The following is a 25537-nucleotide window of genomic DNA, read 5'->3' as shown; positions in this document are numbered from 1 at the left end:
AATTCCTGGAAACTTATTTGTAGATATAAATATATATAATTATATATAATACAGTTACATAAATATATTTAATAACATTTAAACAATTTAACATAAAGATAAAAACTTAATAAAAAAAAAGTTACTGCAAAAATATCTGCATTACAATTTAAATTTTTTTTGTTAGCTTAGTTTTTTCTTGAAATAACAAAAAACATAAAACAGAGATGAAAAATAAATAATAATAATCTTTTATTTCACTTCCACTAAACTTCCACTTTTATAGACAAATGTTTTACAAAGATTTATAATAGATATTAGGAAAGTTATTATAACTAGCATATAGTGGTATTTCAAATTTTAGTTTGGCAATTAAAATATGTTAAACAGCTACTTAATACCGTACTACTTTTATATGTATACGTATACACATTCTACCTTGTATACATGCGCACTTTCGAGACATGGATAGCAATATTTCATATTTAACGCGAAACCGTAACTCGCCGCGGTTGCCGCTTCTTGTTGCTGTTGTTCCTCCTTTTTTCGATTTATAATTTATTACTGGCCGCCATTGTCGGGCCACCGCTTCACGAATGCTTTTTTTCGGATACGATATACCAAACCTCGTGTGCACCAGATACATGTGTATATAGGATGTTAATATATTCATAAGAAATTTTTGGAGAATCTATTCTTGAAGATTAATTTCCAAAATAAATAAAAAAGTTGATATAATAATAATGATTAATCCAATATTTAATATATTTATAATAATTAACTCTCTCCAGGCAACTTGGATTACTTATATCTGAAACAAAATTTTAAATTTTTTCAAATATATGCCAATGTTAATTAAGTAAATATTAATAAAAATAGAATGTTATATTAAATCATACAATTATATTCAGCAAAAACAGTATCATCTAAAACTATTTTTAACATTCTTCTTCATGTAAATGTACAAACATTGTCTATATCTTCTATTAAAAATAAATAAATGTCGACAAAATAGGAATGATTACTAATAAATAAGATCACCACCATCTAATAAATCCACCATCTAAAAAAAAAAAACACAGAATTAAAGAATAAAAATAAATCCAAATAAAAGGCATTAGTACACATCTAGTAACACATCTTGCAAGGTTGGAGGTATGGTACTAAAATGAACTTAAGCGAGAATCGAGGGCATAGTTTGCGCTAACAGCGTTTGATCTCGGTTTGTCCCCCGGGAATCCTAACAATGCCTTATGTCGATATACGAGCATGGTACACGCTTCTCGGCACATACTAAGTTCACGGGTGTTTCTCTGCCCAAGAAGTTTCCAGGATAATCCGATCATTGGCCTACTCTCTGCCAAACCTCATTCTATCGTGTTTATAATAGCCTGGGATGGCATTTGCCGGCGTTACAGTCGCAAATGATACAAACGATCCAATTTTCGCTCACTTGGGGACCTGGCAATTTTCGGAATGCACGGAAATTTCCACGAAGCGATCCCAGTGGAGTAGTATCGTTACTACTATGATTTACATTAATTGGAATGTTGAGCGCAGAGAATAGGGAAGAGCAATTGTTTTGTATTTTTCTTCAAGTTTTGGAGATTATAATCCAATTGTACTGGGATGTTATTTTATCCATTATTTTTGATCCATTTCTTAAAAGTCAGCAAAAATCCTAATTAAATAATAAAAATTGGATAAGATATCGATTTAACAAATAAAAAATAACAATAAAAAAAATTAAAAATACCAACACTTCATCAATCAAAATTCCAATATTATCGAAGAGAAGTAAAAATCGCCACGAGGAAGATTATTATAGTTGCATGGCTCGCTATAATCCTGCGATAGACTCGCGGAGACCAAAAGCACGCCGCATGCCCATAAGTCATTCCAATCGGGAAAGAGTAGACCGATCTAGAAAAAGAAAATGTAATCAAATTCAACTATTGGTCGGACAGAGACGGTGAAACGGGAAGAGAGGCAGTGTCCCCGAAAATAGTGAAACCCACGCGGCCCAGGTTGGGTTAATATATTTTACCTGGTGGGATATATCCTCTCGAGGTGGTGGCTTTTATATACCCGTGTACGGGGTATTTATGTGTCGCCGCCTTTCCTAAGCGTTTGATATATGAACTATGAAGGAACGATATTCGTGACTACGAGAAAGGGGGCCAATGGAGGAGAAAGGAATAGAGAGGAAAAGAGAGAAAGAGATGTCTGTGGGTCTCAATGTATGAAGGCCCACGTAAAGAAGAGAAGAAAACTGGCGAAAAGAGAAGATTGCGAAAGGAGATTTGAAAGATGGACGATTGCATGAGAAGCAAATAGGATGAACCACGATCGGATGTTTAACGATAGCCCCGAACAGGATTCCGGTATATCTTTTTAACAGAAGTGCGAACGAGAGAAATTGCGAGATGAATTAGTTTGTTAATTACGCGATTTAGATAACATATTAAATTGGCAATATTAAAATTGAAAAAAAAAATACATTTATCATAATCATGAATTATGTAAATCAAAATAACAACGCGGATAAAAAAGATAATTAGTTTAGAAATCATTTAAATTGTGTAATATAAATTGTCTTAAATAATTTTAATATTTTAATAGTGTTATTTATATAAATTTTAAATATTTATAAATTTAAAAAATATAAAAAAGATCTTACCTATAGTTTAAACTTCATTCGATAAGAAGAATTGTAACAAAAAGGATAATTCGAGGGTAGCGAATCATTTTCTTTCTTTGAGTAAAAGAATCGAGGAGCAGTGAAACAGAGGAACAGAACGAAGATTGGTTGATTAGGTTAGTACTTAGTCCGTGATTGCCGTTTGCGATTTCTTTGCCATTTTCGTTTTCAAGTACCCTTCAGACTTCGAATCAGAATCTCTATAGTTACTTCTCTTTTGCGTTTTTTTTTTACGAATCTCACATCTCTATCCTGAAAGATTTGATTATACAATTATTCGAAAATAATTTCAGTCCCGATGCAAAATTATGATATATTATGACAGAAAAATTAGTGGCAAATCACTGTTGAAGAAATGCTTCTAAATATAAAAATGCAACATAACCTAAAAATAAAACATTTTTTTATATCTTTTTTTTTAATTTCTATTAAGTTTTTATTCATACATCTTTAAAAATGAAATATTACCTGTAATTTATCCAATTAAAAATATAAGAAAATTATAAAATATTTGGATATTCTAAAAAAAGAATTCGTAAATCAAGAAGATTGGAAAACACTGATCTAAAATAAGTTATTCAGTGAAAATTTCACTTTTAAATAATTAATCTTCGAAAAAATTTCCTGAATGTCTCACACAAATCACTTCATGGTTTTGTAATCACCTATGCAAACGATTCTTATAGCAGTAAAAATTAGCGGTATTTATAATAGCACCGCTAAAAGTTTTTGCTCGTAAACGTTTCAAGTGAAATACACACTAATAATACCGACCTCGAATATATGTAAACGCATATATGTTTATACTTCGTGAAATCAAGTTGGATGAAGCAAATGGCATACTTTGCAATCTATTCTTTTAACATTTTACGATCGGTAATGATAATCATAGTGTATGCATGATTTCGATCGTGTTTACTTGGAAACTTTTTCATAAAATTCATTCTCACAAAGTGAAAAAAAAATATTTATTTTTCTTAATTGTCACGATTATAAATAAATGGAAATTTGATTAAAATTATAAGATAATCGTAAGAATAATCTTTAAGATATTCCAATCTATATACATATATATACATACACACACAATATATATAGATATATATAGATATATACAATTACAAAAAATATGAAAAAGACACTCAAATACTTCTGTTATACATGTAAATTAATAATAATATAATTTACCAATTGCTTAAATCATTATATTTACTCATTAATCAAAATATCTATCATAAAATGAACATATTGCAGATTTTAGCTTCTTCGAAAGAATCTCAAAAAAATGTTGATATAATTCAACGATAATTAATGAATACTATAGTTCGACAAAGTGTGTTTTAATCGATCATTCGTTAATTTTATTCCCGTTAATCCAATATATAATAATAACACTTCTATATAAAATATCCGTTCACATTAAAAACACGTTCAAGCATAACCTACACGATGGATAAAGTCGAAACACTTATCGGTGCGGCTTCACCACGAGATAACGAGGCAAAGAAGAAACGGAGAATCCTATAAGACTTGCGGCGATCTCTACGTAGCCCGGGGCGGCAATTAAAACCGTTTGTCGTTTCATCGTCGAAGATAAATTCATAAGCATGTCTGCACGTGTATAGAGTCCGGACCTCTGGTTTCACCCGATACGACGTGGACACGAACTTACACGAAAATACACGAACACTATATATATTCACTTACACAATATCCGGTAGTCAAGATGGACGCGCGGTAACGCAACGAAGTAAAAGAGCGTAGAGAGAAGAAATCGCGAAGAATCCTTTGCTGCTATAGCGAGGCAAATAAGGATCGAAATGTAGCGGAATCGAAACAGCGGCAAAGTTGATTTACATATCCATACGCTCAGCATAGTCTCTTAAGAATCATTATAAATATGCCGAGAGTGGTTTAATATGCAGTAGCCCTTTAATTTATAACAACTTATTAAATAAAGGCTCGCGGCCATTTACGCACTTGCAGTATAACTCGCGGTATCGATCGATTGCGATAAAATATTCTCTTTAGTATCGACGTTTTTTCGGTCGATGACTCGATTTCGTTTCTTCTCTCGATATAAAATTTTTATTTGCTTCATGTTTGATATTATCGATCAAGTGTCATGTTTTATATAATTTAATGGAATTCAAAAATAGAATATGAGAAAAATATAAAGAATATAATAAATATATATATATAATTATTACTTAATTTTATTCAATGTTTGTTAAATTAATTTTGACTGAAAGTTATATTGTCTAAAATTGAAATTATTGAATTTAATTAAAGAAATGGTATCAAATCTGTTATATTTTAAATAATTCTTTATAAAAGCTAATATTATATATTAGCTTATATATTATAATTTATAATTATATAATCTCCCGTGTTAAATCGAATAATTAAATTGATAATTAAATTGTACTAAAAACGAATTCTATTTTATAATTATTTAATTATAAACAATAAAAAATTTAAAAAATCTAACCTGTTTTTATCAATTGTTGAGATTCATTGAACAGCACGAATATCAAAAGTGACGTTTCGAACTGGCCATGTGAAAAACGTGAGAACGTTCAATATCCCTATGTCCCTATGACAGTTCGATGCACAAATCGTGCACTGCCTGCGGCTATAGGAAACTATTTAGTCTCCCCCATGATCTTTTATTTTGGCGCGTGGCTGCATCGTTTAATAGGTATATTCCGCTTCGTGAAGCAGAGGAACGTATGCTCTGAATTTTAACGTTTATTTATTTTCATTGCATTCTAGCGTGAAAGCGATCCTTTCGTTTCTATTATTACGACTACTTCTATCGATAACAAAAAGAAATATAGAAATCTAAATATATATTTCGAAATCTATCTGAATACGTTGAAAAAAAATTCTACCATATATTAACAGCGTCTCAATACGTGCTTCGAAGAATTACGCGCGAATTAATTTCGATACACTGAAATGCCTTAGGGTGTATCCTTTCGAAGTCTAATTGGGTTGTGTTCGTATGTGGTTACGTGTGTACAGTTTCTCACTCCTTTCGTGCGTGATCTACACATTATATCCTGTGTATATATATTCGGTAGAATGTCTACCATACTACATATTCAAGATCCTTTCCGACACGATCAAATTTCAATGGAATAATAATTTTTTTATTTTTTTTGTGGAAAATGATTAACAAAATATTAAATTATTCAATTTTATTAATAAAATTAATATTTTGTTTTTTAGAAAATATACTTAACTTTGTAACATTAAATCAATGATAAAAATCTAATTCTATGTAACATTAAGTAGATATATTGTAGAAAGTAAAATATAAATATTAGATTATTTTTATTATATGATTCTTTAATTTCAGAATAATTTACTATCAAAATTATTCTTTCTTTTTATGTCCAGGACACGTACAGTGTACACAAAGACGTTAATTAAGGAAATGATGCTATTATACTCTTCCTTATAAACATGAATATACGTATACGTAAATTATCGCTCTATATCTATCCAGGCACGTGCAATGGATGAGATACAACCTACCCCGAAATATTCTAAGCGACGTTCAGAACATGTAAGGTGGATAAGAGACGGTACACGTGTTCGCCACATAATAAGATGAAATCGTATTAATTTACGGTCTCAAACCATAAGCTGATTTAGCAATTCGTATAATTAAAAACAAAGATCAAAAAATAACAAAGAGAAGCCTAAAAAATCGAAATTTATATCTTGCACAATTGAATTAATATTATTAAAACATTTCACGAATCACAAGTTATAAGCGATCAATAATTTCTTCCTATCAAGTTTGATAATATAAAAATTTTAATATGATATTTTATAAATTTGTATATCATATAAATCATCTTGAAATAGATTACTAAAATATCTTGCATAAAAAAACCATTGTTTACCAACTATATAAATAATTACAAAGAATCCAAAAATTATAGAACAACAATATCCAACAACTTAACCTATAATAACCTATAAATGATCAACACGAATATCGAAGAAAGACGAGAGAAAAAAAAGAAGAGAAGAGAACAGAGAAACGGCATGTAGAAAATGAAACGAAAAACGGAAGAAGAGAGTGGGCCAGTTGGAGGGACGGATAATCGAATAACCTGCACGCACCGTATAAATTATCAATCAGGCCGCGATTGTGCAACCCCTGGTATATAGAGAAAGAGAAGAGAGAAAAAGAAAGAGAGACGAGAGAAACCGTGACGGTAAGGGTTGTTACACTGTCGCCGTTTCGACAGGGTGGAGAGGAAGATGGCACGAGAGAGTGTCGTGTCGAGTGACCCCGCAACAGTTATCTTCCCCTTTGGTGCGTGGGCGTGTGTGGACGTGAGTTCACGCCCTTGGTCCACGGGATGACACGTGCAAAGGGAGTTAGACGTGTCTGACGTTAAAGGCGATCTCCGCGCGCGCCAATCCTGATGCGTATATTGGAAAATTACATACGATGGATCTGGAATCCCTGAAAAGGAATAACCGCATATTTAATGATGAACATAAAGTTTGTTGTATTTGTATTTTTTAATGATATGTTTTTTCAGTTTTATTTAAAATGATATTGGATTTTTATAATTGAACAAAGGGATAATTTTTAATAGACTTGATAATAAATACAGAAATATTTTTATAAATAAATGTAGTAAAATCTCTTTCTTTCTATATAAATACCCTAGTACTTAAATAATTTAAACATTTTTCTTTATTATACAACAATGAAAATAAAATTTAATTTTAAATTGACATTGTTAGACATGTTCACATTTTACATACCAACTTTTACTTTTGCTCTGATTTTTAGAATCGATTTTCCAAAAGTATTCCATGATTATATCAACATCCATATATATTCATTTGATCGTGCACATTTCTTTACTACTGTATCATATTTTCATCCGATCGTGAAAAGGTAAATAAAGACAATTACATATCTTTCTCTTGATTCTAAGATTAGGGGATTTCTACATGAACCAAGAGCAAAAATACGAGGGCGGCAAGTCTGACAGGGGTTGACATGCGGGCGTAACCCATGGTACGACATCGGATTAACAGAGACAGAGAGTTGTATGGTGCGTTGATGACATAATTGGTATCATTCGGGATCTTCTTTTGAGGTAACCCATGATGTATTCCCCACAGATTCGTCGTCACATATGCATGTCCCAATATTATTCATCCGTACAAACTTACATGTTTCTATCTTTTTTTTTTCGATGAGTCAATGTATTTGCATCATCAATCAATTATATCTTGAGACAAGTTGAAAAAATTTTTGTTTGTATCGTGAAAATTGATCAAACAAAATAAATATTTAGATAATTATTAAAAATACTATTGCAAAAATTTACAAAAACAGAGATTACATTGAAATAGAGTATTATAAATTTGAGAATAATTTGATATTTAATATAAGCATATACAATTGAAGAAAAATCACTATTAAAGGCTATACAGTTGATAACATTATCATTCGAACCTTTATGATACAGATGTTTAATACTTGTATTAATCATATGTTTAAAAAAAAATTTTAATTTTACATTACATTAAATTTTGAACGTGAAATATACGTACCTTGAAATAAAGAAATTATTTTGAAAAAAAAAAAATGAATATTAACAAAATCAAAATTGTGATCTGATTGATATGTTTCGCGATCGAAGTGGATTTACGTTCTTATATTCTTTATCGTAATAATTATCACAAGTAATATTATCGTTCAAACGAAAAAAACATTTTTCTTTCAAACCATTTTTTGATATACCTTCGATTTCTTCTCTTATTGAAAAATTCTTTTGATTCATCTCTCGATTATCATTTCTCTTCCGTCGATTCTCCTCAACATTTATAAATTTTTTCGACTCGATTCTATCTTTAACCTCAACATTCTTATCCTCTTCGTTTAAAGATTTTACATCTTTTTTTATATCTGCAAAATTAAGTGAATCGTTATTATTAAGGTATAAAATAGTCGAAATCTCGAAATTTTTTACTTAAAAAAATTTCGAATCACAAAATTATTTTTTGAAATCAAAATTCAATGTTCTAAAAAACACATAATTTCATCCATTCAGAAACAAGAAGCGTTTCGAAAGTTTCGAGAACACATACAGTTTCGTATTAATAATATGCGAGAATTCGAAATATAAATATCGAGATTTTAATTTGAAATCAAAATTTCGAATCATGAATACTAACTTCATAAACACTTCCAATTTATATTTGTGAATCCATTATAATATTCAACAAAATTGATCTCGAAATATGATTCGAGTTTTCAAAATTTTAGAAATCTCGATATTCGTATGTTTCGAGAACTCGATCTAAGCCGACTTGAACCGACAATTCCCGATGAGATCCGAACATTTTTCGACTTAAAACAATTTCTAACCTTAGTGTCGCGTATTATAAAATCGGACATTCTAATTCCAATTTATTTTTAATCATTACCGTGATCTTTAATCATTGTCGATTTCACATTTTTCAAATCTTCGTTGAAATTAGCTTTAACTCCAACTCTACAATCATTCACAATGGACTGCATTTTCTCTATCAATGGAATATTCTTCGAAGTTTCGGTAACATTCATTCCTTCATCTATTATCACGCTCGGTCTCAATTTCGGTTTCGTTCGAGATCTTATATTGTTCAATTGACACGTATCGTTAAATTCCTTCATTTCTATCTCTTTATTTTCTTGTTTGGTACTGTACATTGCCTCATTAATTCGATTTCTAGCGATAGGATTTTTCGATCTAAGACGTTTTCCTATTCTTACAGGTAGTTTGGAGGCAGATTGTTCAGATTTTATCTTCTTCTGGATTATCTGCTGATTCAAAATTGTCAAATCTTCCTTGATTTTCGTTTTATCCAATTTGCGTTTCAAACATGCCGCTGTTCTCTCCATAATATTTGCTTTTAGCTTTTGTTTATATGCATCGTTTTGCATATTTATCATTCTTTTCTTTTTATCTTCGATGATCTCAGGCTTGGGAGCACTGACTGGTCTCTTCAAATATCGATTCGTCTTATTTGTCCATCCAAAATTAAATCTACTGCCAATCTTAGTTTGACTTTTGGATTCGTAATTGCATCGTTCTTGAGTCTTCGATGTATTGACAATTTTCATTTTTATAGGAATATTCGAATACATTATTCTCTGTTTTTCGAGGTTAGAATTCATAAACTTTGTCTCAGTAGTATTTGATCTATCATTGTATCGTTCGTTCTGAAAAGAATTGAGCAACGTTTTTTCTGTGTTTAACCTTTTCGGAAATTCTTTTTCGTATAATTTGAAATTCGAAAAATTTTCTTCGCTAGTTTTTCTGATATCTTTTTGAACTTCTCTTCCTCTTATAAAATTATTGGGCGAACGTTTAGTGGAAGTATAATTCTCGTTACTTAAACGAACTTGCTGGTGCACGAAACCAGTTCTCTTACTTTCTTGTTCAGTAATCTTTTCGCATTTTTGATCATCGATATCGTCCAATGGAATGAACTCCCAGAAGCTAACTCTTGTATTACCGGTATCCGACAAAGGATCCACGATCGTTGTCTTCGAACTGAACAATCGTTCAGTAGATGTACAAACATTTTGCAAGTCGGATAAACTGTCCTTATCCACTCCACGATCCACAAACTTTAATTCATTTACGGATTCATTCGAATTTGAATTTTGTGAAAATCGAGGCTCGTCGTTATTCATATATTCCGAATCTTCTGTATTTCGTTGATCTTCATGTTGATTCAAATCTTCGTAAAACGTTTTGGAGAAAGATCTACTTCTTTTTCGTCGATTGATGGGAGGTGAACAAGTTCTGGATCGAATTCTGCTAGCATTTGTCTCGTTCCAATTTTTCGACGTGTCATTGGCTTTTTTAGAATTAGTGAATTTTTCATTTTTCGTATTATATCTAGAAAATCTAGGATGTTTGTGCGATATTTCATCCAGAAGATTTTCCGTGTAATCGGATATGTCAGCATTTCTTTGCCAATTAAATTTATAATTTTTCGATGATTTCTCCGGAATATCCTTAGATGGAAACTCTTCATAATATTCTGGTTCCATAGAAATTAGTTTTTCTCTATTGGTAACTGTTGGATCGGTAAGTCGGGGATCTACTTTGGGATAATTAGAACGAGAAAATTTGAATTTATACCCAGTTGTTTTTGATCCTATTCGAGAAGTATCTTTTTTTATATCGTTCATATTATTTTGAATGTTTTGTCGAGTTTGACTGTGATTATTGGGAATGGTGGTTGATAAAATTTCATTATCTTTGTGCTTCCAAGAATTTGGTCTTGTTCTTTCTGGTGTTTTTAATTTAGATCTGATTTCTTTAGTCTCTAACTTTTTTCTAAAATTTACGTTTTCCATGAAATCTTCAAGTGGAGAGAAGCTTTCCCAATTCTGTAGAAATAATTAAAGAAAGAATAATTTTAAAAGATTTTTATCAAACTCATAAAAATGATATTTCTGTTAAATTTTTATTGAAAAAAGAATAATTTTTTTAGAAATTTGTAATATCCAAATAAGTAGAATAGATTCTATTTAAAAATTAAAATATCTAAAATTTAACAGATGTTCTATAAAATTAATTGAGTAATTAAAAAATTATTAAAGCTGTATACAAGAAGAAAGAAATTTTAAATATTAAAAATTAAATTAAATCTTTAAATAAATTATAATTTTTATAAAAATTTGTACAATTTTCCTAATAATTTCGATATAATATCTGATTCAAGTTCTTAATAATTACCTGATCGATTTCATCTTTGTTAGGAAAAGAGTAATAGCCTGCGTTAGCATCCATTGTATTATGCTCATTTGGCGTTCGAATTCTTTCTTCATAATATTTGTTCTCGATTTTTTCATCGCAATATGATTGCCAATCTTCGTTTAATTTTACCTTAGATTTTGGAGGATAAGATCGATCGGTATTTTGTAAAATTTTGGTCGCCGGTAATCTGGCATCACAACCTGTATCCGATAATTCAATGATTTTTCGTGTATCTTTGCTAACTTTAACAGGAATGATGGGTGACATATTATCCATGAAAAAAAATAATGGGCTTTCCGCAAAGGAATTCATATTTAATAATGATATTAATAAAATAAAATATTATAAATTGTAATATATCAACTGTATAGCCTAAAAAATTCCGAATTATATAATTGTTTGAAGAAAACACATTGCACAAGTTCAAATTTCGCGCTAAAATTTCATAGAACTTTGTTCCGGTTGAATCCAGTTGATTTCAAAAGTGTCACTTAGGATTTTGTATCGAATAACCATAATTCGGGTTAATTATATTTTTTCGTTGACATTTTTTCGAATGGATCATTTCCTGTCATCGTCATGTGTTTTTGAGATTGCAATGTTAGTAATAGTTGAAATTGAAACTATAAATTTTGATATAAAACTATAATAATATAATAAAATGAATATTTTTTATAACAAAATATTTTATAGTATATCTCTATATGAAATACTGCATTTTATACATGATTATATTATATAAATTATAAAATAGATAATTGATTTCATGCTGTTACTTATGTACACTTTTTTAATAAGTTATTTTTGTTAAAAGAATTAGAAATAAATTTTTATTTTTTAATTATTTTAATAAAATATTTTTAAAAAATCAGAAAAAAATATATTTTATATTATTTATCATTTATTTTTCATAATATCAAATTTTATTCAATTATAATATATATTATATAATATACAAGATATTCTATATCATTTAGAGATATATTTTAAAATCAAGAATATAATTTTTATATTAAAGATTAAAAAATATTGTTATTTTGAAAATAATTGAAATTATTTGAAATTTCTTATCTTGTCTGTATCACGCGACAAGAATATAGACAAAGAGAAAAAAAAATAAAAAATAAATCTAAAAATAATATCAAAATATTGAAATTAACGCCATCTTCAGAATGCCACAAGTGAAACTCAAAAAAAAAAAAGATAAAAAATTGGAAAAGGATAGAGATAAAATAAGAATTGAATATTAACGCCATCTTTTGACTGCTTTATTTTATTTCTAAAGCATTCAAAAGATAGCGCTAATGCTTAGTTCTTGCTCTCCTTTACTTGCTTTGAAAGTCTTTAACTACTCAAAAGATGGCATTAATTATCAATTCTTTCTTTCTCAATCTACTCTATCTTTTTCTCTTACTATTTTCTATTCTTTCTTAATGAGTTTTATTTGCTCTAAAATAAAGCTGATTTTAATATTTTTATCCTATTTCTATTTTTTTCTTTTTATTTATCCTCCTTATCTATATGTCTGCAAAATTTACATGCCCAAGACGGCTTTCATTTATTTCATTCTTTTTTTTTTTCTTCAATCAATTATCTTATTAATTATAATTATATATGATCTTGTTATAACATGCATCATGCACTCAAAATTTTCATAATAAAAAATAATTTTGTAAATATAATGGTCAATAATTTAACAATTTTTAAATTTTTATTCTTAATTTGTGCACTTAACAATTTATTACATTAATAAATGTAATAATTGATACAACAAATTTCCTTTTCGTATAAATTTATCCAATTTATTAATTTCATACAATTCAATCAACTAATTACTAAAATTACATGATTAACAAGTAATAAATTTATTCATATACAATGTAAGAATCAAAATAAAATATAAATTTGTTTGATATTAAAGAAAAAAAGACATAAAATGACTTTCATTAAATTAATTTAAATTTTATAACACTTATCTATAATCTATTTATACACATCTTTATGAAAATACATATTTAATGCACATGTAAATATAACAATACAAATTAAAATTTTTTAATTTCGTCATTTTTAAAACAATAAAAAATTATACAGCAATTTTTAAATGATTATATAAATAAAATTAATAATAAGCAATTAGAAAATTTTTTTCAATATCTTGTTATGCATCAAAGATAACAAAATTTGGATTTAACCAAATTTTATTAATTCAATCCAATTTTATCAAATATACTGTTTATTCATTATTTTTGAAAATAATTCATATAAGACGGCAGTGTATTCTATTTCAACGTGAACATATCAAAATTGTGCACAAAAAAAAAAATTATTAAATTATTAAACATTTATGAATTTAATACACAAAATTAAGGCCATTTAAAACTGACTTGCAATAAGGAATTCAGTCGGTATTTATAATTGATTAGGACTAAGAACTATGTACATAATAAATGATTCGTTTTTAAAAATCAATGAATAGTTGGATGGATATTCTTTGTACAAGAATTTTCGTACAATTTCAGCTTTTTAAATTACTTAAAAGTTTTAAAGTGATTTGAGCTCGAGATTTTAACGATCTACAACTTTGTCCCAAACTATCTTGTCCATATTTAATTATTGTAGCACACACATCTTCGTCATTATTTAATCCTGTATGTAATTGATATTTTTCAAATTCTGACAGTACTGAATCTAAATTTTGAATTCGTTCTTCAAGTAAAATCGCTACTTCTTTCCAATTCTGTAACATAATATAATAAACTATAATAAAATATTGTTCAAATTATAATACAATTGATATAAATATACTTGTATTTATAATTAACTTACATGGTCATTATCATTTAATGGAAGAGATGTTATTTGTTTGTTACATTTTTTCTTGTTCTTTTTTTGCGAAGTCTTAGGTTGTAATTGTGTTGCACACAGAATACATATGGCACTAATAATTGCAAGAGATTCACTACATGTGGATGCTCTTAATAAAAAATGCTTGAAAGACACTGGAATTCTTTTTTCAGGAATATCTATCGTCTGAAGACATGGTGAAGTTTGCAGCATTTGAATACATTCAAGATCAGGATAACGTGATTGTGCAAGTGATTCTGCAAGTCGGGCGATTGTCTTCAATTGTTCGGAGTAATAAGCTTCGCTTAACCTTTCAACTGCATCCATAGGAACTAACATTTTACATGATTTAATCTTTTTTCCCTCTAATTCAAATTTTTGAAGAATAGAAGGAATTTGCTCATTATTCAATTGTTTTAATTCATTAGAAAATCGAATAAGAAGAGAGGAACTATCAGATGCTACACATGCTGCTAAAATTTTTAAAATCAAATCCCTCACTGCAAGTAATCTCAGCATGCATATGCGTGTTTCTTCTTGCATTCTAGAATCTTCTCCATTTTCTGTAAGTGGTTCCCATCCAGGAACAACCTGTTATCAAGAATTAAATTTTTGTTTAAATTTTAATATCATTTTTTTTTTTAAATAAATCATAAAAATAGAATTACCTCTAAGTCACGATTATCTCGTAAAGAATTCAATCGAACAGAATCTTCAGTTAATTGTATATCCATATTATCTAAAGTAGAAATTAAAGATGTGGAACTATTACACCAACTTAATTCAAGAAGCATTTTATCTACAGTAGTCATAACAAAGTGAAAAGAATTTTCCAAACGTTCTTTTAATTCCACAAATTCTTGAATCTTTACAAAACTTCCATATTTATAAGCAAATGTTAAATGATCTGCACTCTAATCACATTATAATAATTAATTAGATAAAATATTAGATAAAATATTATTAATAAAGCAAATATAATATGCAAATACATACATCTTTGTAATTTGCAATAAAAAACTTGGTTGTATGATCTAATGTTATGGAAGCTAATGAAAGATGGCCAAGTGGAGCAAGTAATGGTGCATGTAAATAACCCAATGAATCTAATTGAATGTGTTTAACATCCAATAAAGTAAAAACATGATCTGCAGCACCAATTAATCCTGCTTCTAAATATATTCGTACTAATAGAATCTTTATATAAAAATTAGCAGGACTTGATAATAAACCACATTCTAATAATTCCATTGCCCTATAAAAATATATTATTAAATATATATATTATAAATATTATATATTATAAATTATATATTATTAAATATATTATTAAATATATTACTTCAATATTACTATTAAATTTTTTTTAAATATATCTTTTTTAATAATATAATATAATATAAACATAATTACCTATAAAGATAAACTGCATCATTTGTATTATACCATAATTCATGTAATAAATGCGTTGCTAAAAGAATATAAGAATCTGCTGGACAAAAGTCTGTTGGTAATCTATCTTGAATTGGACATAATTCATTACCCTTTTTATATAATTTACATAATCGTTCTACTAATTGTTTTTGTTTATTTATATCAACATATGGAGGACAATGAAAACCACAAATACGACGTAATTGTTCTAAATGAATATGTTTTTGCATTTGTTGCACAGTAGTTGGGAATCCTTCAGATTTAACACCAACATCTTCTTCTATCTAAAAATATATGATATTAATTAAAATAATTATTACTTTTATAATAAAATATCACAAATATCATCATGTTTTGCTTTTTTATCATTTACCTTCTGAATTAACTGTTGTTTTCCTGTAGATGTTAATAAATGTAAATATAAACGTAAATCTCCAACTACACAAATTTTTTCTCCAAATTGTGAAAAATATTGATACATTAAATCAATTGGTTCAGTAATATTTTCAATAACATCATCATTTTGAGTAAGTTTTAATAATTCAAATTTTGCAAGATAAGGACCTCTAAATTTTTTCTCAGATGTTGTTATAATTTTATTAAAAAAATTTAAACATTCTTCTGGCTTTTGACATTTAAGAGCAGCAAGAAGATAATCTTGATAATATGTCCAATTATCAACACTATATTTATGATATACAAATAATGTAAAACATTTTTATTATTTAAAATATACATATACCTATATTAAACTCACTTTTCACTGATGAGTTCTTTATATGCATTAGCGGCTTCAGAAAAACGTTCCAATTTCAATAAAAGTGCTGCTTTATGTTGTGAAACAGATGAAAGATGTGAAGCTAAGGGTCCTGATAAAACATTTAACATTTCTTCACTTTTACCTTGAAGTTCTAATATCATTAAGTAAAGTTGCACTTCTTGTTCTGCTTCCATTTTTCCTTCTTTAATTAATTTCAATACCTAGATTTTATTCACATAAAAAATATCAATAAAATTATTTATATTACATTATTAGAATAATTTTTAATAAATTACAGACCATTCTTTCTGCTAAAGGTAAAGTAACTCCTTTTGCTAACTTTTCATCTACATGAATAGCTTGCATAACTATACTCATCACAGCCCAAAAATAATAAGGATTTTTTGGTTTTAATTTATATAAGGCAAGTGCTGTTTGTTGCTGTTTTTTATAATCACCAAGACGAACATAAGACATGAAAAGATGTGTTAATAATTCTTCATTGCTAGGATCTACTTTAACTGCAGCTTCATATACTTCACTAATTTTATCAGCTATAAATAAATTTTAATCCACATTTAGTATTTATAATATTTTAATGTATATAACAATTACAATTATGCATACAATTATAAATGTAATTTAAACTTACGTTGATGTCTTTCTCTATAACAAATACTCATGACCTGCAAAGTGCAATCCTCACAAGGAATCTCTGAACGTACTTTATCCATAATAATTTGACATTCATTTTCTTTACCAAGTCGTAATAAAGCCAAAGCTTTGAGTGCTCTAGCACATTGATTGCTTGGTTGTTTTTTAAGTACTTTATCTGCTTCTTGAAGAGCTTTTTTATTATTTCCATTATCCAACCAATCTGAAATTATACTAACGTTACATAACCTCATTACCGGTCAAATACTAAAAGCACATTGTCTTATAATTTAAAAAATATATTCATTTTCTCATTGATATAAATGTCAATAGTGTACTTGCTATATATCGGACGTAAACGACGTTCGTTAACGGTATTGTCCACACGGATCTTAGACGCCATGATACTACTTTTTATGATAGTTTTAAATCAACAAACCAAAGTTTTCCTTCGTCCGCTACATATTCATATCATAAGGCACATTTACATTAGTTTTTTTATATGCATATGATTTTTTATGACTTCAAAAAAGATAAAAATTTCACTTAAAAATAATTTTAATTTCCTTTCTTGAAAATATGAATATTTTTAAATTAATATAAATTATTTATCTTATATATATGAACATTAAATAAAGAAATTATTATTATAATATTAAAATTATTTTTATTTTACAAATCATTATTAATTAATTATTTATTTTAAAAATTACTATTAAATATTAATCTATAGATTTTATATACAATATAAATATGCAATAAATATATATAATTTTATATATAATTTAATTCAAAATCCAAATTTTTTAATTCATGATAAAAAAAATTGAAATTATCATTTCATCATAATGAATCATTAATTTATATTATTATAACAATATTTGATTTAATTTTATATTATACACAAAATTTTTATTTTAATTACAAATATTTAATAAATCAATACGATTTTAATTTTAAAAGTATTCGATAAATACTAATTCTAATTTATATTTTATAAATTTTGTTTTTATCTTATAAATAAATTTAAATTAAATATTTTGATATAAACCAAACTTGATATTAAATTAAGATTCAATTAAAATATACAATAAAAATTATGTATAAAAATATATATATATATATATAAAATATATAAAAATATATAAAATATTCGTAATATATATTATATAAAATTTGTAATTATAAGAATGAATATTAATAACATAAATTTGTACATATATTTTTCAATTACAAATCTAGTCTTTATATAAATCATGGTTATATTTTCGCGCGTAAATTTATTTATTCTAACTAATACTTTTCGATCTTCAGCCATTTGTCAAAACTGAAGTTTCGACAACAGACTTTATTTTTTAAAAAGTCTTTATATATAATTAAATATCAATATGTGGTCAACAAATTTAAATACCAGTATAAATTCTGATGGTGGATTTCTGAGTAATACTCGGAAAGATGGACAAGGTGGAAATGTACAAAGAGTTCAAACTCTTATTCCAGTGACAATAAAATTGTTACATTCTATTTCTCCTATTGAAGATCCAACATTTTGGGGTATTAAAGCACGTATGTTTACATTTGTTGGATTAATACGCAATGTTGAAGAAACAGCAACAAAAATATCATATGATATTGAAGATGATACAGGTTTTTTTTTTTAAATAGCTATATTTTTTCTTTGTGTTTTTTCTCCTTTAATTCTTTATTCAATTTTTAATACATTCAGGTACTATAACTGCACTCAAGTGGTTAGAAGCAAATAAACAAGAAACAGATCGTGTAGCAGAAGTAAATACATATGTTCGTATAGTTGGTATGCTTAGAGAACAAAATGATAAACGTCATATTTTAATTTTACGATTATTGCCATTACAAAATTTAAATGAATTAACAAATCATATTCTTGAAGTTATTTATGCTTCATTGAAAGCTGAAGCAAAACTTAATAAAAACAGAAAATTAAAAAAGAATAGTACAAATGAAGTATCAAATGAAGATGATCTTCATTATGGAATGTCATCACAACAAAGTTTAGTTTATAAAATTATTTATGCACAAAATGATACTGAATGTGGTATTGAAAGATCTGAGATTAAGAAGAAAGTTCCAAAATCAATTTTATCAGATGTAGATAATATTATAGAATTTTTAGTTTCTGAAGGTCACATATATACAACAAGTACAGATGATCATTTTAAAACAACTTAAATTATATAAAATACTATAAGATGTAGTTTTAATTAAATTAAATTTCATTAAATTTAAGAATTAAAATTATTTACATTTATTTAGAGCTCATTTTATTTTTATATTTTATAATTTTATTATAAATTCATAATAAAAAAATAAAAATTATCTGATCTATTGATAGTATTAAGATTATTATTTAAAAAAAATATACATAAATTTGTATTATTTAAAATTATATAATAAACATATTGAAAATTTGATGCATAAAAATTTATAATCTTTATTTTCTATCCATTTTTAGCAAAAAATACAAAATATTTATATATTCGTAATTAAAGTCTTATTTCATTGAAAAAGTTATATTGTGCAAACTGCAACGCTAACCTATATATTTTACTCAAAATCGTTAAAGTTGATAACCTTAAACTTCTCTCACAAATGTGATTCAACTTTTAATAATTAAGATTAGACAGAGTATTTCATTTAATATTATTTAAATATATTTAATACATTACATATAATATATTTAAAAACGATCAAAATGAGATATGGACAACTTGTAATGGGACCAGCCGGTAGCGGAAAGGTATTGTATTTTTTTTTCTTTTTTATTTAAATCTACAATTTTAAAATGTATATTATGAATAACGTATATGTATTTTATTTTCAATTATATTTTATTAAAAATGTGAAAATGAATTTATAGTTATATTAATATAATAATAAATAATGATATTTATATTTTTTTTCTAAATATAAATTATGTATTTTATATTATTAAATATAAAATAAAATTATATAATTAGTATTTGATATTATTAATGTATAATTTTTTTTTTATATATGACAGTCTACATATTGTTCTGCTATGCAACAACATGCAATAGATGAAAGGAAAATAGTAGAAGTAGTAAACTTAGATCCAGCAGCAGAATATTTTGATTATGAACCTTTAGTTGATATAAGAGAATTAATTCAATTAGATGATGCAATGGAAGATGATGAATTAAGATTTGGACCAAATGGTGGTCTTGTATTTTGTATGGAGTAAGTTCATAAAATAAATTGTTTTGTAAGATATAAAAATTATAGATATAAGATATAAAATTTATCATTAAATTTTATTTATAGGTATTTAATAGAAAACTCCTCATGGTTAGAAGAAAAATTAGGTGATGTGGACGATGATTATATTATTTTTGATTGTCCAGGTCAGATAGAATTATATACACATATGACAGTCATTCGTCAATTAATAACAATGTTACAAAATCTCAATTTTCGTATATGTGGAATATTTCTAATAGATAGTCAATTTATGGTTGATGGATCAAAATTTTTATCTGGTACAATGGCTGCACTTAGTGTAATGATAAATTTAGAACTACCACATATTAATATACTTAGCAAAATGGATTTATTATCAAAAAGTGCAAAAAAACAGCTAGATAAATATTTAGAACCTGATCCACATAGTTTATTGGCAGATATGGAAAAAGATCCTTGGAATGAAAAATATAGAAATCTCACTGAAGCAATAGGAAGGCTTATAGAAGACTACAGCTTAGTACGTTTTTATCCATTAAATATAAAAAATGAAGAAAGTATTGCAGATATTAAATTAACAATTGATAATATTATTCAATATGGAGAGGATGCTGATGTTAAAATTAAAGATTTTGATGAACTTATTGACGATGATGATAAAGATACAAGTTATGATACAAATACATAAGAATGATTTTACTCAATAAAATATTTTTATAAAACATTCTTTAAAATTTATTTTCTAATACCTGTGAGATGAAAATAATGTCAAATAAAAAAATTTATTTCATTAATTTAATTAACGTTGGTTTACGAAAATATCTGTACATAAAAATGATAAAATATTTACATTATAATGATTTATCGTTCTAAATGTGCATTTATCGTATTAAATACAAACATTAGACATCCAAATGTCAATGTTGATCCATGAGCAACAATAGCACTTCCTTCCCATCCTTCTTCTAAATGATTTTTATTTTTTGTCTCCAATCTTGTTGAATTACATTTACATAATACTTTTTGATCTTCTATTTGATCTTGAGACAATAATTTTTCCTTTATAATAGCTTTTACTGCATCTGTTGTTTCTTGCTCCTTACTCATTGATAATTTATCATCAATTTCTTCCTTTACTTGTTCTATGACGCCTGTATAGTTACAAGAATAAAGTACATTATCAACCACTGTTCCATATTCACTATAATTTAATAATTCATAACGTTTGGTACTCTGTAAATAAAAAAATATAAATAATTAAGATAATATTATATCCCTTACCATTTAATAAAATTAATGTTAAAATAATTATTATCACCTCATCAAAGAAAATAATAGCGTGTTTTGAGGATGTAAAATTGCAGTTACCATAATTAGATAAAACTAAATCACAATTTGGACCACTTCCAATAGTTAATGTTTTATGAACCATAAAAGCTGGTGGTTTAGGTTTGTGATTTAAAGAAAACAATGCTGCTCTGGCTTTCATCTGGCAATTAATTATATCATAATTTTCTCCATCTGGATCTAATATTTGTTCTAAACGTTGTAATGCCAATATTTCCAAAACTGGTCGTTCAAGTAACTGTATACCTTCTTTTATATCATAACCATATTGTTCTGCATAATATTCAGTACTATTATTATCATCACATTTAGTTTCAATTGTATTTTTTTCTTCTATTTTTTCTTCTTGTTTAATACTAATTTCCATACTATTTGTCTCTTCTAAATTAATTTCTTCTTTTATTTCATTGTTTTCTTCAATTTCATTTTCTACTTCCATTAATTCTCCCAAATTTTGTACTTCTGTATTTTCTATTTTAGGAGATTTATTATCATTATTTTCTACATTTTGCATATTTTTATCTTTAATCACTGGTCTTATAACAGCATCATGATAAAATTGTATAGGATCTAATTCTGGTGGATGTTCATAATGAAATTTAACAGAACACGGTACCTTTACTCTTGTACGACCTTCTAATTTAATTTTTGTACGAAAAAGTGGATTTGTTGCACGTGCTTTCCGCAAAAAGTCCAATTTTACAGCATGTTGATCTATACGTTGATTAGCATATTTATCCCAAAGTTTAATACGTTCTGTTACTCTACATGATGTTAATAAATTCTGATCTATGAAATGATTTGGATGATTAGGACACATCCATCTTCCAATTGGAAAAGCTGTGAGTGGTGGGTCTAAACAGTCTTGATGAAAATATAATGGACAATAATCACATGCAATTAAAGGTGCTTTTCTGCAACTACGACCACATTCAAAGCACAATCGTGCTGGCAAAGGTACCATTAAATTGTTATCTAAACAATGACTTTTTCCTACTAAGAAAAAGATATTTTATAGTTAAAAATAATTTATATAATAATTATTTATAAAAAATTAATAATATATACCATTATTACTTCCACTTTGTTGCTTTCCTCTTCTACCTGAAACATAATCTATTTTATTACTACCAGGAAACATAATTGGTAATTGCAATTCTTTAGGTAATTCAAATTCTCTGGGATTAACTAAAGATGCTGCTAAAGCTAGCATTTCTAATGCAGATTTTTTTTTGTTTTTTTCATTTCCTTTATTATCTAAAAGATTTCTTTTTGATGCACATCGACAAGCATAACACAACCATTCTCCATTAGGAATATCTGCTGGATCCACAGCTGGATAACTAAAAATGATTATATAAATAAGATTTAACAATTTCAAAATAACATAAAATATATTTCAAAAATAAGAAAAATTGATTCTCATTTCTTTTATTTTCAATCAAATATCTAAACTCACTGGCATTGTAAATGATATGATGCAGGACATTTGTCACAACATATAAGTTCTCCTCCATCTCGACAAGCATCACAAATATCACGATTATGACCACGTCCTCTTCTTTTAAAATATGGATGCTTTTTTTCTTCCTTATCTTTCTTATTTTTTGCTGTTTTAGAATCTTCTGATACAGGTGGTGCTATAAGAGCTTGAATTTGCTAACAATATAAAAATTAAAAATTGAAGTCAAATACTTAAAATATATATAAATATATTATAAATATATTTACAAAATTACATGCATGATATAATTTTATATATAAATTAATTATATTTTTTTTATTTATACTTACTGGCATTAAACCACCAACCATTGGAAAACCATATTCTACAGTACCCATTTTAAAATTAATTTTTATTTCTTAATAATATAAAATTTTCTTATTGTTAATAAACATTTGTTTAATTGTAAAGCATATATCTATTCTTAATTCTCATTTTTCATATATAAGTTGGTTATGTTTAAAACTTAGAAAAACAAAATATTAGATATGAAGATTGTATCCCTATAAAGGATTGTAGATTGTGCTGCCTCTGAATAAAAATTTAAAATTTGAAAAAAAATTTATTTAAATGATATATATATATACATATATGTATATATATATTTACTTATTTATTTGTTATTTTGTATTAATACAAATATTTTAAGTTTTCATGATAATTATTATTTTTATATCATAATTGTTTAAAATAACTGAAATAATTTTAAGTATATATGTATATATATTTATATAACATATAAGTTTTGTTAAATAAAATTTTATATTTATATAACAATTTTTATATTTAATTTTTTATAATTTTAATTGCATTAAATTCAATAATATATGTAGATATTGTAAAAATATTATTCCTCATCAAGCATTGTTGCGAGAAGAGTTAACCAAGTTGTTATAATTTATGATTATATATCTCAAAATATTTAAAATTATTAAGACTTTAATTGAAAATATATGTGCATTTTATTAGTATTTGAATAGATAAGATTATTCATATATTTAAAATTTGAAAATGTTTCGAATATCTTTAAATAATTTAATTAAAAGACAAATACATGGAAATGCAGAAATAATAGAAAACTGTAAGGAAATCATAAACCGTAATCCACGAAATTTAGAACGTTTAAGGATCGCCAGAAAACCGATAGGTTATGCCCTTGATGCACGTGAAACTGCATTTTGGCATAAGTAAGACATAATTATTTTCGTATTATAATTATTATATGATTATTTTTTTAATATAACCTTAATAATATTTTATATTAAAAAATTTTAATTCATATTATTATATATTTTTTATTATTTTCTAATTTTGTTTTTTTAATATTTATCATTTTAAAAATTTATTTAGACTTGAAATATATACCACTCAGCGTAATATTATAACAGAAATACATCATTTTGAAAATGGTCCTGTTATTACAGTCTCAAGTAAAGAATGGGGAATAAAAAAACAATTATATAGGTTTGTATATAAGTTTATATATAATTTCAATTATTGATACTTGATATATACTTATAAAGTATTTAAAATTTTTTAATTTTTGAATATAAATAATACAACGCTTTTTATTGTATTATAATTATGAAGTTATAGAAATTTAAAAAATATTAATAAATAAATATGTTAAAATATAAAATAAAAAAATTTTATAAATTATATTTTAGCACAAGAGATGTTATAGCATTCAAATTTGTAGGACGTGTGCTTGCACAACGTTGCTTAGAAAGTGGTATATCTGAAATATATGTTAATAATTCAATTGCTGTTGGATCTAAGGTACAATTACTATTAGATACATTATCAGAAAATGGAATTTGCTTGAAAGAACCAGAAAGATATAAAGTTCCAAAACCTGGTATATTAGTGCATCCAGAGAAACCTTGGGAAATATATGAATAGTTTTTAATTATATGTGAATGTTATATAACAATGAATGTTATATAATGAATGTATATGATAATAAATTTAAATTATAATATATATATTTATAATACTATATATATATATATATATATATATATATGTATAAATAAATTTTTCTAATTATAAGTTATTATATAATAAACCAAAATATGATATTAATTTTTCAATTTTGATTTTTGATTTTTTGCAGATTTTTTTTTTAAATTATTGAAACATGTAACAAAATATTTAGAAACACAATTTTTATTTTAATATCACTTATTTTTATTATACTTATTTTAACACAAATATATAAATTTGTACAGTATACATTATATAAAGATAATAATAAATAATGATTATTT

At 26.1% G+C, this 25537-nt stretch overlaps 6 protein-coding genes and 1 long non-coding RNA gene across 10 annotated transcripts; 3 read left to right on the top strand and 4 right to left on the bottom strand.

The window, feature by feature from the left end:
- Positions 1–235: 235 nt before the first annotated feature.
- On the bottom strand, positions 236–5560 carry LOC102655724. Of its 2 annotated transcripts, none has more exons than XR_409257.3 (5): positions 5172–5560; positions 2660–2932; positions 1740–1902; positions 879–1660; positions 236–790 (listed from the first exon to the last, which is right to left on the bottom strand). It is a non-coding gene; the product is annotated as an uncharacterized LOC102655724 (long non-coding RNA). The 2 variants fall into 2 exon arrangements; XR_409256.3 differs by lacking the exon at positions 5172–5560 and adding an exon at positions 4127–4805.
- Positions 5561–8275: 2715 nt separating this feature from the next.
- Positions 8276–11097, bottom strand: LOC107963979. The gene is made up of 2 exons (XM_026442425.1): positions 9155–11097; positions 8276–8633 (listed from the first exon to the last, which is right to left on the bottom strand). The coding sequence occupies exons 1-2, from the start codon at positions 11079–11081 to the stop codon at positions 8329–8331; spliced, it is 2232 nt and encodes a 743-aa protein (XP_026298210.1). The 5' UTR covers positions 11082–11097; the 3' UTR covers positions 8276–8328.
- A 2605-nt stretch (positions 11098–13702) lies between these two features.
- LOC413950 (N-alpha-acetyltransferase 25, NatB auxiliary subunit) lies at positions 13703–17666 on the bottom strand. 2 transcript variants are annotated; one of them, XM_006561941.3, is made up of 10 exons: positions 17522–17666; positions 17178–17402; positions 16826–17079; positions 16523–16746; positions 16139–16448; positions 15745–16049; positions 15328–15586; positions 15000–15245; positions 14314–14922; positions 13703–14224 (listed from the first exon to the last, which is right to left on the bottom strand). In XM_006561941.3, exons 1-10 carry the CDS (start codon positions 17580–17582, stop codon positions 14003–14005), a joined length of 2715 nt encoding a protein of 904 aa, XP_006562004.1. In that variant the 5' UTR covers positions 17583–17666; the 3' UTR covers positions 13703–14002. The 2 variants fall into 2 exon arrangements, with proteins under 2 accessions (XP_006562004.1, XP_006562005.1); XM_006561942.3 differs by having other exon boundaries at positions 17518–17654.
- A 774-nt stretch (positions 17667–18440) lies between these two features.
- LOC725418 (replication protein A 32 kDa subunit) lies at positions 18441–19453 on the top strand. The gene is made up of 2 exons (XM_001121269.5): positions 18441–18826; positions 18906–19453. The coding sequence occupies exons 1-2, from the start codon at positions 18568–18570 to the stop codon at positions 19385–19387; spliced, it is 741 nt and encodes a 246-aa protein (XP_001121269.2). The 5' UTR covers positions 18441–18567; the 3' UTR covers positions 19388–19453.
- Positions 19454–19701: 248 nt separating this feature from the next.
- Positions 19702–21142, top strand: LOC552648 (GPN-loop GTPase 3). Its single transcript, XM_006561939.3, has 3 exons — positions 19702–19955; positions 20220–20416; positions 20501–21142. Exons 1-3 carry the CDS (start codon positions 19911–19913, stop codon positions 21102–21104), a joined length of 846 nt encoding a protein of 281 aa, XP_006562002.1. The 5' UTR covers positions 19702–19910; the 3' UTR covers positions 21105–21142.
- LOC725317 (PHD finger protein 12) lies at positions 20790–23843 on the bottom strand. Of its 2 annotated transcripts, none has more exons than XM_001121177.5 (5): positions 23558–23843; positions 23223–23422; positions 22832–23106; positions 21735–22759; positions 20790–21649 (listed from the first exon to the last, which is right to left on the bottom strand). In XM_001121177.5, exons 1-5 carry the CDS (start codon positions 23603–23605, stop codon positions 21278–21280), a joined length of 1920 nt encoding a protein of 639 aa, XP_001121177.2. In that variant the 5' UTR covers positions 23606–23843; the 3' UTR covers positions 20790–21277. The 2 variants fall into 2 exon arrangements, with proteins under 2 accessions (XP_001121177.2, XP_006562003.1); XM_006561940.3 differs by having other exon boundaries at positions 21735–22756.
- Positions 23844–24137: 294 nt separating this feature from the next.
- LOC552628 (39S ribosomal protein L18, mitochondrial) lies at positions 24138–25358 on the top strand. The gene is made up of 3 exons (XM_625002.6): positions 24138–24454; positions 24618–24731; positions 24935–25358. Exons 1-3 carry the CDS (start codon positions 24279–24281, stop codon positions 25167–25169), a joined length of 525 nt encoding a protein of 174 aa, XP_625005.1. The 5' UTR covers positions 24138–24278; the 3' UTR covers positions 25170–25358.
- The last annotated feature ends 179 nt before the right edge of the window (positions 25359–25537 follow it).

Source organism: Apis mellifera, linkage group LG1, assembly GCF_003254395.2.
Source record: "Apis mellifera strain DH4 linkage group LG1, Amel_HAv3.1, whole genome shotgun sequence".
Lineage (NCBI taxonomy): Eukaryota > Metazoa > Arthropoda > Insecta > Hymenoptera > Apidae > Apis > Apis mellifera.
The sequence above is the reverse complement of the archived record's forward strand: the minus strand, read 5'-3'. Positions and strand labels throughout refer to the sequence as shown.

Excerpts from the sequence above, each read along its gene's own strand:
- LOC107963979 (XM_026442425.1), bottom strand. The coding sequence starts at position 11,081 with ATGGAAAACGTAAATTTTAGAAAAAAGTTAGAGACTAAAGAAATCAGA. Across the intron at positions 8,634-9,154 it reads GACAATGATTAAAGATCACG|ATATAAAAAAAGATGTAAAA; the intron begins GTAATGATTAAA and ends TTAATTTTGCAG.
- LOC413950 (XM_006561941.3), bottom strand. The coding sequence starts at position 17,582 with ATGGCGTCTAAGATCCGTGTGGACAATACCGTTAACGAACGTCGTTTA. Across the intron at positions 16,449-16,522 it reads AAAGAACTCATCAGTGAAAA|TGTTGATAATTGGACATATT; the intron begins GTGAGTTTAATA and ends TCATAAATATAG. Across the intron at positions 15,246-15,327 it reads TTATTGCAAATTACAAAGAT|AGTGCAGATCATTTAACATT; the intron begins GTATGTATTTGC and ends TAATGTGATTAG.
- LOC725418 (XM_001121269.5), top strand. The coding sequence starts at position 18,568 with ATGTGGTCAACAAATTTAAATACCAGTATAAATTCTGATGGTGGATTT. Across the intron at positions 18,827-18,905 it reads TGATATTGAAGATGATACAG|GTACTATAACTGCACTCAAG; the intron begins GTTTTTTTTTTT and ends TAATACATTCAG.
- LOC552648 (XM_006561939.3), top strand. The coding sequence starts at position 19,911 with ATGAGATATGGACAACTTGTAATGGGACCAGCCGGTAGCGGAAAG. Across the intron at positions 19,956-20,219 it reads GACCAGCCGGTAGCGGAAAG|TCTACATATTGTTCTGCTAT; the intron begins GTATTGTATTTT and ends TATATATGACAG. Across the intron at positions 20,417-20,500 it reads GGTCTTGTATTTTGTATGGA|GTATTTAATAGAAAACTCCT; the intron begins GTAAGTTCATAA and ends TTTTATTTATAG.
- LOC725317 (XM_001121177.5), bottom strand. The coding sequence starts at position 23,605 with ATGGGTACTGTAGAATATGGTTTTCCAATGGTTGGTGGTTTAATGCCA. Across the intron at positions 23,423-23,557 it reads TGGTTGGTGGTTTAATGCCA|CAAATTCAAGCTCTTATAGC; the intron begins GTAAGTATAAAT and ends TTATATTGTTAG. Across the intron at positions 23,107-23,222 it reads TCATATCATTTACAATGCCA|TTATCCAGCTGTGGATCCAG; the intron begins GTGAGTTTAGAT and ends AATCATTTTTAG.
- LOC552628 (XM_625002.6), top strand. The coding sequence starts at position 24,279 with ATGTTTCGAATATCTTTAAATAATTTAATTAAAAGACAAATACATGGA. Across the intron at positions 24,455-24,617 it reads GAAACTGCATTTTGGCATAA|ACTTGAAATATATACCACTC; the intron begins GTAAGACATAAT and ends AAATTTATTTAG. Across the intron at positions 24,732-24,934 it reads ATAAAAAAACAATTATATAG|CACAAGAGATGTTATAGCAT; the intron begins GTTTGTATATAA and ends ATTATATTTTAG.